Below are 15,293 nucleotides of genomic sequence, written 5' to 3' on the forward strand. Positions count from 1 at the left end.
ATATATATGGCTCAATATTTATATATATAATATATATAAAATGTCTTTGAGTCATAATTTAATTTTGTGCGTAACAATGTGATTACCGATAACTGTGATTAATCTCAAAAATATTTTGAGATGAATCACATTTAATATCAAGATATTAATCTTGGTAACGAATAATATATTAACACACACACACACACACACACATACAACAAACAAACAAAAAAGTCTGGAAATTTTTTTGTCCTTTTTTCCTTGAGGACATCTCTTACAGCTTTTGTTGTGTCTTCTATGACATTTAGTTACTGTTTGGACTGTTTCTCTACAGAATTATATTCAGGTGGACTTTTTAAAAATCACTATTCACTTTTTTTAATAAACAACTTCTAAATGCAAATGAGAAATGTAACAGTAAAACAAAACCTACCCATGCAAACACACACACATAAAGTAATTTATATTTTAGCACATCCAACAGTGCAAGCAAACAAACCTGCAGGGGCAACACTGAGTTGCAGTTGCTGTCAGTGCGAAACATGTTTTCTTCCATCCAGGATTTGGGTCCCAGGGAGCCACTGGAACGGGGGAACTTGGGCGGAGCAATGACGTTGCTTGAAAAGGGCTTTTTCAAGGGTGAGATGTGACTGACCGAGCCGGGTACCCCCACGTTGCCCCCTCTGCGGTGGTCCCGACCCCAGGACATCCCACCGGAGGCCCAGCCGTTCCCCTGGTGGCTACTCCATGGAGATGGTTTCACCATAGGCTGCAATAAAAAGAGAATATACATAAATTCAGAATAAAATCCCATTCCCCCTTTAAAGTATAAATACATTTAAATTAATTGTTTATTGTTTGTCTGATCATATCAGAAGATGGCGCCCATGTGCATGGCTTGCAATCCACCACTGCTGATGGTGTTCGGATTATTTATGTTTTGTTTGTTTTTTATCTGGGACATAAACTTGCTGTTGGTGTATGACCGATAACAGCTTCTGGATCTTCGTTTTTCTGCCACCGATGTCGCTTATATGGACCAATATGAGCGTAACTCTTCGCCTTGATGTCAGGGATGTGAAGGAGTTTCCACTTTTACATCAAAAGACCATCTGAGCAGAAAGAGTCTAATATCTGGTGTCTTCAGGCAGCCTTCGAAGACGGCTTCTGGTAGGAACAGCTGATTTGATACACTGACGGTTGACTCTGGTGTCCAAGAATTTAGATTTTAACCAAATTAGTTTTAACTCAGTTCAGTAATTATTTTTCCTTAAATTTCAGACCAAATTTTAACTATTGAACGATAAAACATATTTCTTTTAGTTAAATATGCATGATTAATCTGCCCTACTGAAATTTCAAAATTGTTCTACATTGCATCTTGTTTCTGGTTTGGTTAAGCACATAGAATAATTTAATTTTTCTGTTAATTCCTGCTAACAAGCAGCGGTCATGTTAATTTCCATAAAACTCCAGTTGTGAACAAAGCCTTCATTTAAATGTCAGAAATAATTTCCAACAGCTGTTTTTATCATATATAGTCAAATAAACATCACAAAATTGTATTAAAGCATGTGTGTTTTACTTATGACATCTGAAACCTTCATATAAAAGAACTCACGGTGTAAAAAGGGTAATTCGAGGTAATTAACAATAACATCTGAATTGATTTTTAGACCTTCAGATTTTCTCTCAGAGCTGAGAGTGGTGCCCCTTCAAAATAAAATTCATAACGAATTTTAACTATTATTAACCCTTACCGCTACGGCCTTCTCTGTAGCAGGACCAAGACTTTGGAATGAGTTACCTCTCCTTGTCAGACAGGCCCCCTCCCTCTCGGTCTTCAAGTCCCGTTTAAAAACCCACTGCTATTCGGTAGCTTTCAACACCAGATGATCTGTGTTTTTGAACCTGTATGCTCCACTCTGGTTAGTCGTCATTATCGGCATCGTTTTTATGCCTATATTTCTGATTTACTTAATTTTGTATTTTGCTTTGTGTGTTACCTGTTGTTCTGTCTGTACAGCACTTTGGTTGGCCTTGTCGCTGTTTTAAGTGCTCTATAAATAAAATGGTATGGTATATCCTTTTATATCCCTTATTGTCCCCTCGTCAGCCATTACCTAGCTTGATTTGCTCCTGTGATGGGTGGGCAGATAAGAAGATTTAGAGCTTTAGTCTAATACTAAGTATCTTGTACTCTGCAACACCACTGTACCTTACACACTCTCTCCAGCTGGACCTTGTGTCCCCTCCTAATCATCAGACTGAATTTTTCACTCTGTCTCACAAGGGAATTATACACAGATTGAAAGCAAAAAGTAAAAAGATTTATTTCAATTGAGCATAAAACCTTCCAAATTATTTATGCAAAAAAATGTGAAACATTTGAAGAATGAAAGAATTCATGTTATGTGCACTTCTGCACACACACACACACCATGAGGATTCTTGTTAATCTTTATTCGGCTAGTGTGTAGCTCAGTGGTACTGCTATCAAAGTCGGCTGCCAAAGGCAAGGGTGGAGTGATAATGTATGTATTTGCCCATGCTTGTGTGTGCAGACGTATGTTTGTTTGTCTGTCCTATTAGCAAAATATCTAATGAATCAGTAGATAGTGTTGAATAAAACTAACAGAAAGTAATATCAAAATCAGAATGCTTTTTATTGTCATTGCACAAGAAGCACAACGAAATTTCATTTCAATACAGCCGTTCAAAGAAACAAAAAGGCACCCAACAATATAAGACATGGGTAGACGGTTGTCTGAGGCTGCAGCCGTCATGGGAGACACTGTCCTTGTCATTACATAAGGAAAGAGACCCACTAGGAAAGAGGAGGTTAAAAAAAAAATCATACTATTTATACTATATATATACTACATATAGTTGCAAAAATAAATTCAGCACCAAAAAGCAACATAATAAGACATATGCATATAGAGTGGGTGAGGGTGGATTGGGAGGTGGGCTCCCAACACAGGCTACCCAAGTGAGCAATGCAGCCACCTGGCACCTCACATCTGACCTAGGTTACTGCACGGGGGGGGGGGGGGGAAAAAGGAGAGAGGCCAGTGAAGGCAATGAGTTGGAGGGGAGTGTGTTTATAGCTGTGCGAGTGTATGCGTGTGTTTGTAAGTAAGTCCATGAACACTGTCCCAGATAGCCCCTCCAGCTTATCCATGATAAGTGATCGCGCGTTTATCAGCCAGCCTTGGCGGAGCTCTGACACAGGTCCACAGATGTCCTTGGGGAAGGGAATGGGTAGGGGGAGCAGAGCGTCTTGTTCACATAACATCCAGGATAATTTGAGATAGTCAGCCTTCCAAGGCTGACACAAGGGAGCCAGATCCAGATAACAACGGTTGTTTTGGGTCAGGTCGACTCCGTTAATATTTGTCTGCCTTACAGTCTTGCTGGTACATCTCAATGGTGACTCCAAACAGCCAAATTTGTGGTCAATTCTGCTGAGCTGAGTTTGTAACTTCTCCAAGATCAATTTTTTGCTGCCAGTGAGATTCATGAGCCGCAAGTAGCCTGAGATTCTCAGCAAGAATCACGTCCAGCTTAAGGCTCAGCTCACACAGCATCTGAGTCCGAGTGTTCACAGCACGGCACATCCCCTCACACAGACCAAGCAGCTTCACAATGGCCTGAACAGCTGCCGACGTTTTTCAAATTTGTCAATATGCCAGGTAGAATTGCATTTGGACCAGCCTGGACCGGACTGAGCCCATAGTATTTTATTATTGAGCCCTACCCGGACCCAACGGATTACCGATAATTAGAGGGCCGAAAATGACTTTTTAAAAATTTATTAAGCTTTTACTGCTTAGTTTGACATGATAGTTTTAAAAACATAATGAAAGGAAGATATAAGATATATTTTTATTAACAAGTCACCAAATGGATATTAATACAAAACGAATAGCATAAAAATTCAACTCTACAGAAAGGCTATTATACAGATGAACAAAAAATATTTTAGAGCAAAATTATTTGGAAAAATATAGAGCAAGGCTATTTTAATTGAACACGCTTCTTACTTTGACTTTTGTAGGTTCTACTACTTCCTTCACCGCAGATGACAGCATGTGCGGAGACGCGAGCAGCTGGCAATCAGCTGATCCATCCATCCATCCATCCATCCAACATGGCTATTTTAAATTAACACGTTGCTCGCTTCAGCTTTTGTAGATTATGCTACTTCCTTCACCGCAGATGAGAGCAAGTGCGGAGACGCGTGCAGCAGGCGATCAGGTGATTTGTCCATCCATCCATTATCTTAAATATAATTAAATTCAATTCAGTTTATTTATATAGCGCCAAATCACAACAAAGTTGTCTCAGGGCACTTTACAGAAACATTCACATACATAGAAAAGCCAATTAGTAAAGTTATCTATCTAAGGAACCCAGCAGACATGTTGAATCTTGGCTTCGTTGCAGTCTCCCATCCTGAGCAAGCACAATGGCAACAGTGGAAAGGAAAAACTTATTTTTAAAAGGAAGAAACCTCCAGCAGAACCAGGTTCAGGACAAGCGGCCATCTGCTTTGACAGGCTGGGTTTGAGAGAACAGCAAGAAGAGGCAAACACAGAATACAGAATAAGAAGATCCTGACTGGATCATCAAAGTCTGAAGGGAAGGTTGTAGATGAACAGATGCTGAGATATATTCATCAATTAAAACGGATTCTTCATTTTTCTGGACTGAATATAAACGTGCATTGAATTTAATGAAATGTGGACGTGAGACGTTAATTATCTTTGACTCACCACGACAGTGGGTCATTTATTAACAGAATCAAGTTTAACACATCAAACATTTACATTAATTTGGCAAAATATGAAAATAACAACATAATTAATCAGCGAGCTGTACAATTAGAATCAATTATCCACACGGCGGTGGATGAGCACTTTACACAGACATTTCTAAAAATATCTGTCAATGATTTCTACTTGATAGAAGAATTTTTAAAGATGGAAAGATGAAGTTTAGTGGGAGTGAAAGATGGATGAGGGAGAATGTGGTGTGTATGAGTGAAAAGTGTTGACAGGACGACACCCTCCATCCGACCCAGCTTTTCCTCGGTACGCTCAGTAGGGGACTAGACTCATTTACCTCTCTGACGATAAATCAGAAGAAGAGGAGCTCCAGTTAACGCTACCTTTCAGCGTCTCCATAGGATGGCTGTGACTCGTCCGAAGTAGTGACGATATCCTGTCTGACACAAGTTCACCTCAGCCAGTGGACCTCACATGAGTGGGGTTCGTCCGAGTTCCACTCAGAGGTGAAGATGTTATAATCCCATAAAACTCGGAAGAGCTCTATCATGTCAGGGTTTTCCTGTTTCCCAGCCAGACTCCAACAGAACTTCACAGAACTCACAGAACTGAGAACTGGGCACATCACAGAACTGCCACTTCACCGAACATCTCCGAACTGCTACCAAACAGAACTGGGAGAACTAGGAAGTACCGACATTTTAAAGAGGCTCTATTCCCGGTTCATTTGGGAGTCCCTGATTGGTCAATGTCGACCAGACAGGGGTGTGGTTTGTGACGTAAGAGGTTACTAGAAGTCAGAAAACAGCAAGAATTGTTATGGAACAGATTAAAAATGTTCTCAGAGACAGAGAGAGAAATGTTTTGGCGAGTTTGGAGAAACAGGTGCCAACTTCTCTGTTGACGTCTGAGAGGATGTAAAACAACGACCATTCGTTCCAACGACTTGTCTGCTTCGACTCCTGACCTTGGAAAACGTACACTGCTCATTCAAAGACAGAAATCAGAAAATGCATAATTACTCTGTAACAGACCTTAACATGAATTCTACTTTGCATAAGCAACTAAAAATCATTGTTACTGTTTTACAGTTAATAAAATTGATTAGTTCACTGTAACATCTAAAATGTTTTAACTAAAACACTTTGATTATCAAACATTTGTAAAACAGGAATGATAATAGAAAAGAGAGTGTTCTTTCACTTGAATTTTCAAGAAAGAAAGTCTCAGGATGGGTGAACCTGTATTTCTGGATTCAAATCAATGAAATGACAGTTTCTGTCCCACAAGGTTCTTAAGGTCAAGGGTTTTGACCTTAGGCTTAGTTTTGACATCAGGTCAAGTTCACTACAAGGTCTACCTCAATCCAAGGAGTTGGATTGTGGAATGGTCTAGAGAGTGATGTTAAAAATGTCAAGTCAATGTGTACGTTTAAGAAAAAGATCAAAGCTGAATTGTTAAAAAAGTATATATCAAGTAGCTTAGTGTGTGTTTTTTATTAGAAAAATTAGAAAGAGTTATTCATTTTGTTCTGTTACTTGAAAATTATTATGATTGAAATAATTGTTTGAAAAAAGGGGCAGATATAATAAGATTTTTACTTCTTTCTGCTGCCATTCATTTAAAATCTTTTGTATCTTTCTTTATATTGTTATGGAATTGTTTTGTACCTTTTTAAAATGAATAAACTTTATACCATACCATACCATGTTTTTAATGTGGGGGATAAAAGACATGTACTGATCAAAAATAACACCAAGATTTTTAACATTTGAACTGGAGGCCAGATTAATGCCATCTAAGGAGGGAGAACGACTGAAAAAACAATTCCTAAGGTGCTCAGGTCCAAAAACCAAACCCTCAGTCTTGTCTGTGTTCAAAAGGAGAAAATTAAGGGTCGTTCAGGTTTTTATGTCTTTAAGACATGCTTGTAGTCTAAGTAACTGATTGGATTCATTGGGTTTAATGGACAAATATAATTGTGTGTCATCAGCATAACAATTAAAATGTATCCCATGCTGATTAATAACTTCACCTAATGGAAGCATATATAAAGTAAAGAGTATTGGTCCAAGTACTGAGCCCTGAGGAACTTTATGACCAACTTTGGTGCATGAAGAAGATTTATTATTTACATTTACAAACTGGAATTTATCAGATAGATATGATTTAAACCTTTTTAGAGCTGTTTCTGTAATCCCAATATCATATTCAAGCCTCTGTAGTAAAACATTGTGATCAATTGTATTAAATGCAGCACGGAGGCCTAACAGGACCAGTATAGACACAAGTCCATTGTCTGAGGCCATGAGAAAATCATTAGTGACTTTTACTAGTGCTGTTTCTGTGCTATGATGAGCTCTAAACCTTGACTGAAACTCTTCAAACAGATTATATCTTTGTAGATGTTCACGCAACTGACCTGCAACTATTTTCTCTAGAATTTTTTAGATGAAAGTTAGGTTAGATATAGGTCTATAGTTGGCCAGAATTTCTGAATCAAGGTCAGACTTCTTAAGTAAAGGTTTAATTACAGCAACCTTAAAGAGCTGTGGTACATAACCATTCATTAAAGACAAATTAAGTAAATCCAAAATGTGGACATTAATTAGGGGAAATACCTCTTTAAACAGTCTGGTTGGGATGGGATCTAGCAGGCATGTGGATGGTTTGGATGAGGTTATTATTTTTGACAATTCAGGGAGCTCAACAGAACAAAAACTGTACAAACATAAATCTGGCTCTAGTGAAATTTTTAAAGTTGCCTCATTTGACAGGGGACTAGAGATAGTAGAAGGAAGGATGGTTTGAATTTTCTCTCGAATTGAAATAATTTTATTTATAAAGAATCTCATGAAGTCATCACTACTTATAGTTGTAGGGATACATGGTTCAACAGAAATGGGACTTTTAATTAGTCTAGCAATAGTACTAAACAGAAACTTAGGGTTATTTTTATTCTCCTCTATTAAAGATGAGTAATATAAAGTTCTAGCGTTACAGAGAGCTTTTTTATATGTTAGCAGACTATCTTTCCAAGTTAAATAAAATTCTTCAACATTAGTAGAGCGTCATTTTCTCTCCTGGTTTCTAGATGCCTGCTTTAAAGTACGTAACTCAGAATTGAACCAAGGAGCCAGTTTCCTCTGATTGATTACTTTCTTTTTCAGTGGAGCAATTTTATCAAGTGAAGTTTGCATTGAAGTTGTAAGATGATCAACTAGATGATCTAAGTCTATGTTCTCTGATGCATTACTCTGCAAGACAGAGGAAAACATTGATGGAAGAGATTGTTTAAATTTGGTTACAGCATTTTCTGATAAGACCCTGCTGAGATGAAATTTACTCTCAGTGACTGTGTAGTCATTTAATGTAAACTCAAAGGTTATTAAAAAATGGTCGGACAGAATAGGATTTTGAGGAACTATTACCAAGTCCTTAACCTCTATACCATAGGTCAGAACTAAATCAAGAGTGTGATGATAAGAATGAGTAGATGTGCGGACGTTTTGGGTAAAACCAAATGAGTGTAATAAATTATTAAAGGCTATGCTTAAGCTATCACTCTCAACATCCACATGAATACAGAAATCACCCATTATGATGATTTTATCAGTATTTAATAGTAAGTCAGTTAAGAATTCTGAGAATTCAGACAAAAACTGAGAGTAAGCGCCTGGTGGCCGATATATAACAACTAGTAAAAGTGGCTTTTCTGATTTCCATTTTGGATGAGAAAGACTGAGGGACAGCGATTCAAAAGAATCATAACTAATAACTGGTTTGGCATTAATCAATAATCCTGACTGAAAATTAGAAGCTACTCCTCCACCTCGGCCAGTTGTTCTAGGAACATGAAAATTTAAATAATTAACAGGAGTGGATTCATTTATACTAACAAAATCCTCTAGTTGTAGCCAAGTTTCTGTCAGACAGAATAAATCAATATGATGATCAGTTATCAGTTCATTAACTAACATGGATTTAGAGGAAAGAGATCTAATGTTCAATTATCCACATTTAATGATTTAATGATTTTGCTCTGGTAAAGTAACTGTTTATTTTAATCAGATTTTTATGGTTTATATTTTTAGAGCTGATTTTTGGTTTATTTAATTTGAGCCGTGGGCGAGTTGACACTGTTTCAATGGGGGCGTGGGTGGGTAACAGAGGAGAAGCAGCAGAGAGATGTGGAGGACTACAACTGTGCTTCCTGGACTGGACCCTGGGTTGTCAATCATTTGGGGGATAAACAAAATCAGCCCTATTTCTAGAAAGAAGAGCGGCTCCGTCCAAAGTGGGATGGATGCCATCTCTCCGCATCAGACCAGGTTTTCCCCAGAAAGAACTCCAGTTATCTACAGTATGGAGCCCACGTCGTTGTCAGAACACCACCTGGACATCCAGCGGTTAAACAACGACATACGGCTAAACATGTCATCGCTGGTCAGGTTGGAGAGGGGGCCAGAGAAAACTACGGAGTCCGACATGGTTTTAGCAAAGCCACACACTGAAGCAACATTAATTTTAGTGACCTCCGATTGGTGTAACTGGGTGTCATTACCACCGACGTGAATAACAATCTTACTGTATTTAGCCTTATTCAGCAGTTTCAAATAAGATTCCTGGTCGCCTGCTCTGGCCCCCCGAATGCATTTGACTATGGCCGCTGGAGTCCCTAAAGCCACGTTTCGGACTATGGAGCTTCCAATAACCAGGGTCTGTTTCTCAGTGGGTGTGTCACTGAGCGAGGAAAATCGATTAGAAATGTGAACGGGTCAGTGGTGAACTGGGGGCTTAGCCTTAGCACTACACTTGCTCCGGACCGTCACCCAGCCGGCCTGGGGTCCTGGCTGCTCGGGGTCTGCTGGAGGACCACTAACGGGAGCTAGCCTCTGTGGTTCCGCGCTGTCTAAGGGGACCTGGCTAGCTACTGGTTTTTCTACAGCGCAGAGCCGAGCTTCCAGTTCAGACAGCCTCTCCTCCAAAGCTACCATAAGACTACATTTGTTACATGTATCATTACCACTAAAGGAGGCAGAGGAGTAACTAAACATCTGACACAAGGAGCAAGAGAAAACAGAGGAAGCAGAGAGAGAAGCAGCAGCCATGCTAAGCTAACGCTAGCATGAGCTAGCAGAACCAAATACACCAATAAAAACCAAGAAGTGTTGAAAGATAAGAGGTGTTTTAAGCACTATCCAACAGTAGAAAAACAACTGTACTAAGTGTGTTTGTGAACTAGAATGAAAAACTGCAAAAGACAGATAAATCCAAAAAACAGAGACGACTCGAGCAAACAATTCACTCGAGCTACCGACAGACAAACAGGAAATGACACAATACGTCTCACCACGAACGTGCAACGTCACACCAGCAGCATACCAGAAGATAGGTAATGATCCAGCTCCAGACCAAGAGTGATAATGAAGAATAGACTGGCTGGTTGGGTTATTCACTGGACATATATTTTTAAAATCACTTCACACACAGACACACACACACACACACACACACACACACACACACATATTTATTTATTTATTTATTTTTGTTGTTTTGTTTTTGTACACTATGCACTTTTACTCACTTTTTATTGATAAATATTTTGTACAGTGTTCACTTTATTCTGTACATTGTGTGTTCACTTTTATATATAGTTTTGTATTTTATACTTTATTCACATCATATATCTATTTTTGTGTGTTTTATAAACTGTGTTCACTTATATTTTAATCACATAGAGGTGGAATACTTGTTTTCATGTAGTCCAGCACTGAGCAGGAAGGAGGGACCGACTAACTTGTTTTTTTGTAGACAGAAACAAAGAACAAAGGTAACTTTTGAGACTGGCACCAAAAGCCAGTTAAAACTAGTTTTTACTTGAAAGATAAGAAATATGACTGGGTGGTTGCCATGGTAACCATAGATTGATTAGATGGTCAAGATGGGGAAGAGCCTCCTCCGAGAAGTGGGCAGGTTCATGAAGTTCCTACAACACGAAGTAGCGTCAGACAATCTTAAGCAAGCAATTTCTCAGGAGAAGTACATTTCTATTGTCTCCCAAAATGCATTTCGGAATTTTATTTATGTAATACTTTAACTGTGGTGTGTATTAAAATTCTCTTAAACTAAGGTGAAGTCTCCTGTGAGTTACCTGCATAGGACCAAGTGTTTTTTTGTGGCTGTGGCTGAGTGGTTAGAGCAGTTGTCCTCCAATGTAAAAGTTGGGGGTTCGAATCCACCAGCAGTCACATGCAGAAGTGTCCCTGGGCAAGACACAATGAACCCCTCATTGCCTCTGATGTGTGTCCCATTGATGTGTGAATGTGATAGAGCTCTTATTAGTCTTTTTAGAATGATTTGTTCAATTAGCTTTGTAGAGATCCAGTAGAGTGCTGTATAAATTACCATTTACTATTTACAGCCATTTACATATATATGCAATTTATCATTTTCAACAGGGGTATTTCCTAATAACATGAAAATAGCCAAGGTAATACCATTATATAAGAGTGGAGAGAAACGTGTGTTTAATAATTACAGGCCAATATCGTTGTTGCCACAATTTTCGAAGATTTTAGAGAAATTATTTGTCACTAGATTAGATTAATTTATCAATAAGCAAAATATATTAAGTAATAGTCAATATGGGTTTAGACCTAAAAATTCTACGTCAATGGCACTCATGGATTTAATGGAACAGATAACGACTGCTGTGGATCGAAAAAAATATTGTATTAGTATTTATGTTGATCTAAAGAAAGCATTTGATACTATTGATCACAATATTCTTCTCAAAAAACTAAATAAATATGGTATTAGAGGGCATGCATTGCAGTGGGTATCTAGTTATCTAAAAAAAAGGAAACAATTTGTTCAAATAAATGATGTAAAATCTGAATTCTGTAATATTACATGTGGAGTGCCTCAAGGCTCTATACTTGGACCTAAGCTATTTATTTTATATGTGAATGACCTGGTAAATGTGTCTGGATTTTTTAAATGTATTTTGTTTGCAGATGATACTACGTTTCTTTGTGTGGGTGAAAATGTTGTGCAAATGCTGAAGATGGCACAAACAGAATTTGTGAAAATACAAAATTGGTTTCAACTAAACAAATTATCTTTAAATGTAGATAAAACAAATTATATGATTTTTAGTAATAACAAGAAAGTGCTTGATACTCCATTTAGAGTCGATGGAATTGAAATTAATAGAGTCAATGAGGTGAAATTTCTGGGTGTCATCATTGATGAAAAACTAACATGGAGATCTCACGTAAAAAACTTAAGAACTAAAATAGCTAAATCGATTGCAGTAATGTACAAAGTTAGAGAGTTATTCAATGATAAAGCAATGTTTCTATTGTATAATGCCATTATTGTTACACATTTAATTTACTGTATTGAAGTCTGGGGTAAAGCATGTAAAACAATTACAAATCCAATTTTTATTTTACAGAAAAGAGCCATAAGAATTATTACCAGAAAAGATTATAACCATCCGTCAAATATATTGTTTCATCAGCTAAAGATATTAAAATTTTATGACTTGGTTGATTACAATATCTTACTGTTTATGTATGGAGCCAACAAAAACATACTACCTACTAACATTCAAGGGAAATTTGTTAAAAGAGAAAGTAATTATTATCTTAAGGGGATGGAGATGTTTGTGAAGCCGTGGTGTCGCACCAGTCTGAAGATGCGATCCACTATATCTCAGGGTATTAGATTGTGGAATGATCTGGAGGTTGATATTAAAAATGCCAAAACTATGTACATATTCAAGAAGATGATAAAAATTTGTTTAAAAAAAAAATTAAGTATAATGTGAGTTCATAAAAATTGTTTACAGTTGATCTTATATTTTAGCTAAGTTTTTTTATTTTTTTATTTTTTATTTTTTTATTAATTCATCTTGCTTTTGTATAGTAATTTTGTTTGGAATATATTTTGGGGACAAGGGGCAGATATTATAAGAACTCATTCTTCTTCTGCTGCCTTTCATTTTATTTCTGTGATTGTATATCTTTTTTCTTTTCTTTAAATTGTATTATATTTGTTGTTTGGATGAAATGAAATGAATAAATAAAACATACATACATACATACATACTATTTACCTGGTCCGGTTTACAAACATGCGGAGGGAAGAACCCTTCCAACAACATCTACACCTTATTAACTTGTGTAGACTCGTTCAAGATGGCTGCCCCAGCTAATCAGCATTAGTTAATACAGAAATAGGTGTTAAGTCAATAAATGTACAAGCAAAGATTTGGTGTGGTAGCTGTGAGTTATGCTCAACACACTATCCCATTGTGCAACATTTTTGCTTTCAATTTCCCACTAAATATTTGAGTCAAACACCAGTCTGTCTTGTAGCTAATTAAATCTGGAACCATTGGGGAAATTTTAATGAAACCTTCAGAAAGTAATCACTAGATGTACAACTACATCACTACTAACAACTAATCTTCTCTTTACCCTGATGATGTACGACTGCATTGCCAGGTCTGAGATCAACCACATAATCAAATATGCAGACGATACCACGGCCACGGGTCTGATTAGGAACATCAAGGATCAGGCATATCTGCAAGTGGCACACCTTGTGAACTGGTGTGAAGAAAATAATCTGGTTCTGAATGTCAACACATCAAAAGAACTCATTATTGACTTCAGGAAAACAAAACCACATCAAACACTGCTGATTATAAATAATACAGATGTGGAGGTGGTGGAGAGCACCAGGTTCCTGGGGTGCACATAACCAACCAGCTGTCTTGGGCAAAAAAACACTTGGTCCTATGCAGACAACATTCTGATCCACTTAACTGAACCAGCTGACTCAGTTCCCCCACTCTTCCAATATCTCCAAGAGTATAGTGCAGCATCAGGATACAAAATAAACTTACTAAGAAGTGAGGTTTGCCTCTTAACACACAAGACATGGATATCCGAACACTTGTTGAACCACTGAAGGTATATGTCCTCGTGGTTTTAAATACTTGGGCATAAATCAGGGGCAGCGCAAGGGGGGCGCTAGGGGGTGCTAGAGCACCCCCTGGAAAAGTCATAGCACCCCCGTAGCACCCCCAAGAAAATATCAGATTATTTTCTTTGTCATCAAAGTTAATATTATTTAATATGTGGTTGTTGTGATATTTTCCTCGCAAAACACAACTAATTAAAAAAAAATATCAATGATTATGTTGAGTTAAAAAAATCTGATCTCACAACAGGAAATGAACCTACGAACCAGAAGTGAAAATTCAAGTTACTGAAAGTTCGGTAAACATTGGAAAAGTGCACAACATGGAAAAACGAACCATTTTCTATTGCCCAAATTGCCTAGAATGGAATCAGAGAAGGATGATTTTTTGGAAGCAGACTGCAACCAACAAATGAACAATAATTTGGAAGAAGGATCAAGCCTACTGCCATCCTTCCACATCTATGGAGAATGCTGCTAACGCTAGTGCTGGACAGCTGGAGGATTGAGCCAGAACATTCAGCTACCTTTGGGCAGTTCTCGGTGAGTCCTCCTCGTGGTGTATCCTGGTCTGATCCACCAACAGAACCCCAGAAAGACGAGTGATGCCCTCAACACTTGACCCGGTAAGGAGCAGAAACTGGTGAGGTGATGCCTTGGTCTGGTTATGATTCTTAGCTGACAACTTGGTAAATCATTTCCTGGCTTGTAGTGATGCTAAATGACTTATCTGATCACATTAAATAACTACTTTCAACCAAAATCCAAAGTAAACTATTTATTAAAATAGGCAAACTTTGTCTAAATTAATTCAAACAGGTCTCACTTGTAAATGAGTCTTTGAGGATTAATGTGACTTATCTGTTTAAATAAAAGGTTGAATGAAACGTGTATACCAAAATAATTCCTGCTCAAAGAGTGAATTTTGCCTTAGATAAGAGAATTAAGCCTTGATTGATTCATTATTATTGTTTGTTTATTATTGTTGTTGATTCTTAGTTTGATTATTTTTGTAGTAAAACTTCAAAGACAACTTTAGTCTCTTCATTCAGATGAATATTAATTTGTTCTTGTATACCATACCATACCATACCACTTTATTTATAAAGCACATAAAACAGCTACAAAGCCAACCAAAGTGCTGTACAGACAAAACAACAGGTAACACACAAAGCAATATACAAAATGAGGTAAATCAGAATATAGACAAAAAACGATGCAGATAATGACGACAAACCAGTGTGGAGCATACAGGATCAAAACACAGATCATCTTGTGTTGAAAGCTATTGAATAGTAGTGAGTTTTTAAATGGGACTTGAAAACCGAGAGGGAGGGAGCCTGTCTGACAAGCAGAGGTAACTTGTTCCAGAGTCTTGGTCCTGCTACAGATAAGGCCCTGTCACCTCTGCGCTTAAGACGAGTTCCTGGAACTGTGAGGAGCAACTGGTCCGCTGACCTCCGGAAGCGTGGTGGGACATACGGTTGTAGCAAATCAGAGAGATGGGGGGGGGGGGGGGGG

The 15,293-nt window shown here is 37.8% G+C and overlaps 1 protein-coding gene across 1 annotated transcript in view; it reads right to left on the reverse strand.

The window, feature by feature from the left end:
* The window catches only part of cpeb2 (cytoplasmic polyadenylation element binding protein 2), a 142,625-nt gene that overhangs the window by 100,694 nt on the left and 26,638 nt on the right, over window positions 1-15,293 (reverse strand). The window contains exon 2 of the mRNA XM_037698351.1: window positions 482-751. Coding sequence (XP_037554279.1) covers window positions 482-751 — 270 coding nt within the window. The remainder of the gene's footprint in view (window positions 1-481; window positions 752-15,293) is intronic.

The sequence above is a fragment of the Nematolebias whitei genome, chromosome 3 (assembly GCF_014905685.2).
Source record: "Nematolebias whitei isolate Nwh7 chromosome 3, NemWhi1, whole genome shotgun sequence".
Lineage (NCBI taxonomy): Eukaryota > Metazoa > Chordata > Actinopteri > Cyprinodontiformes > Rivulidae > Nematolebias > Nematolebias whitei.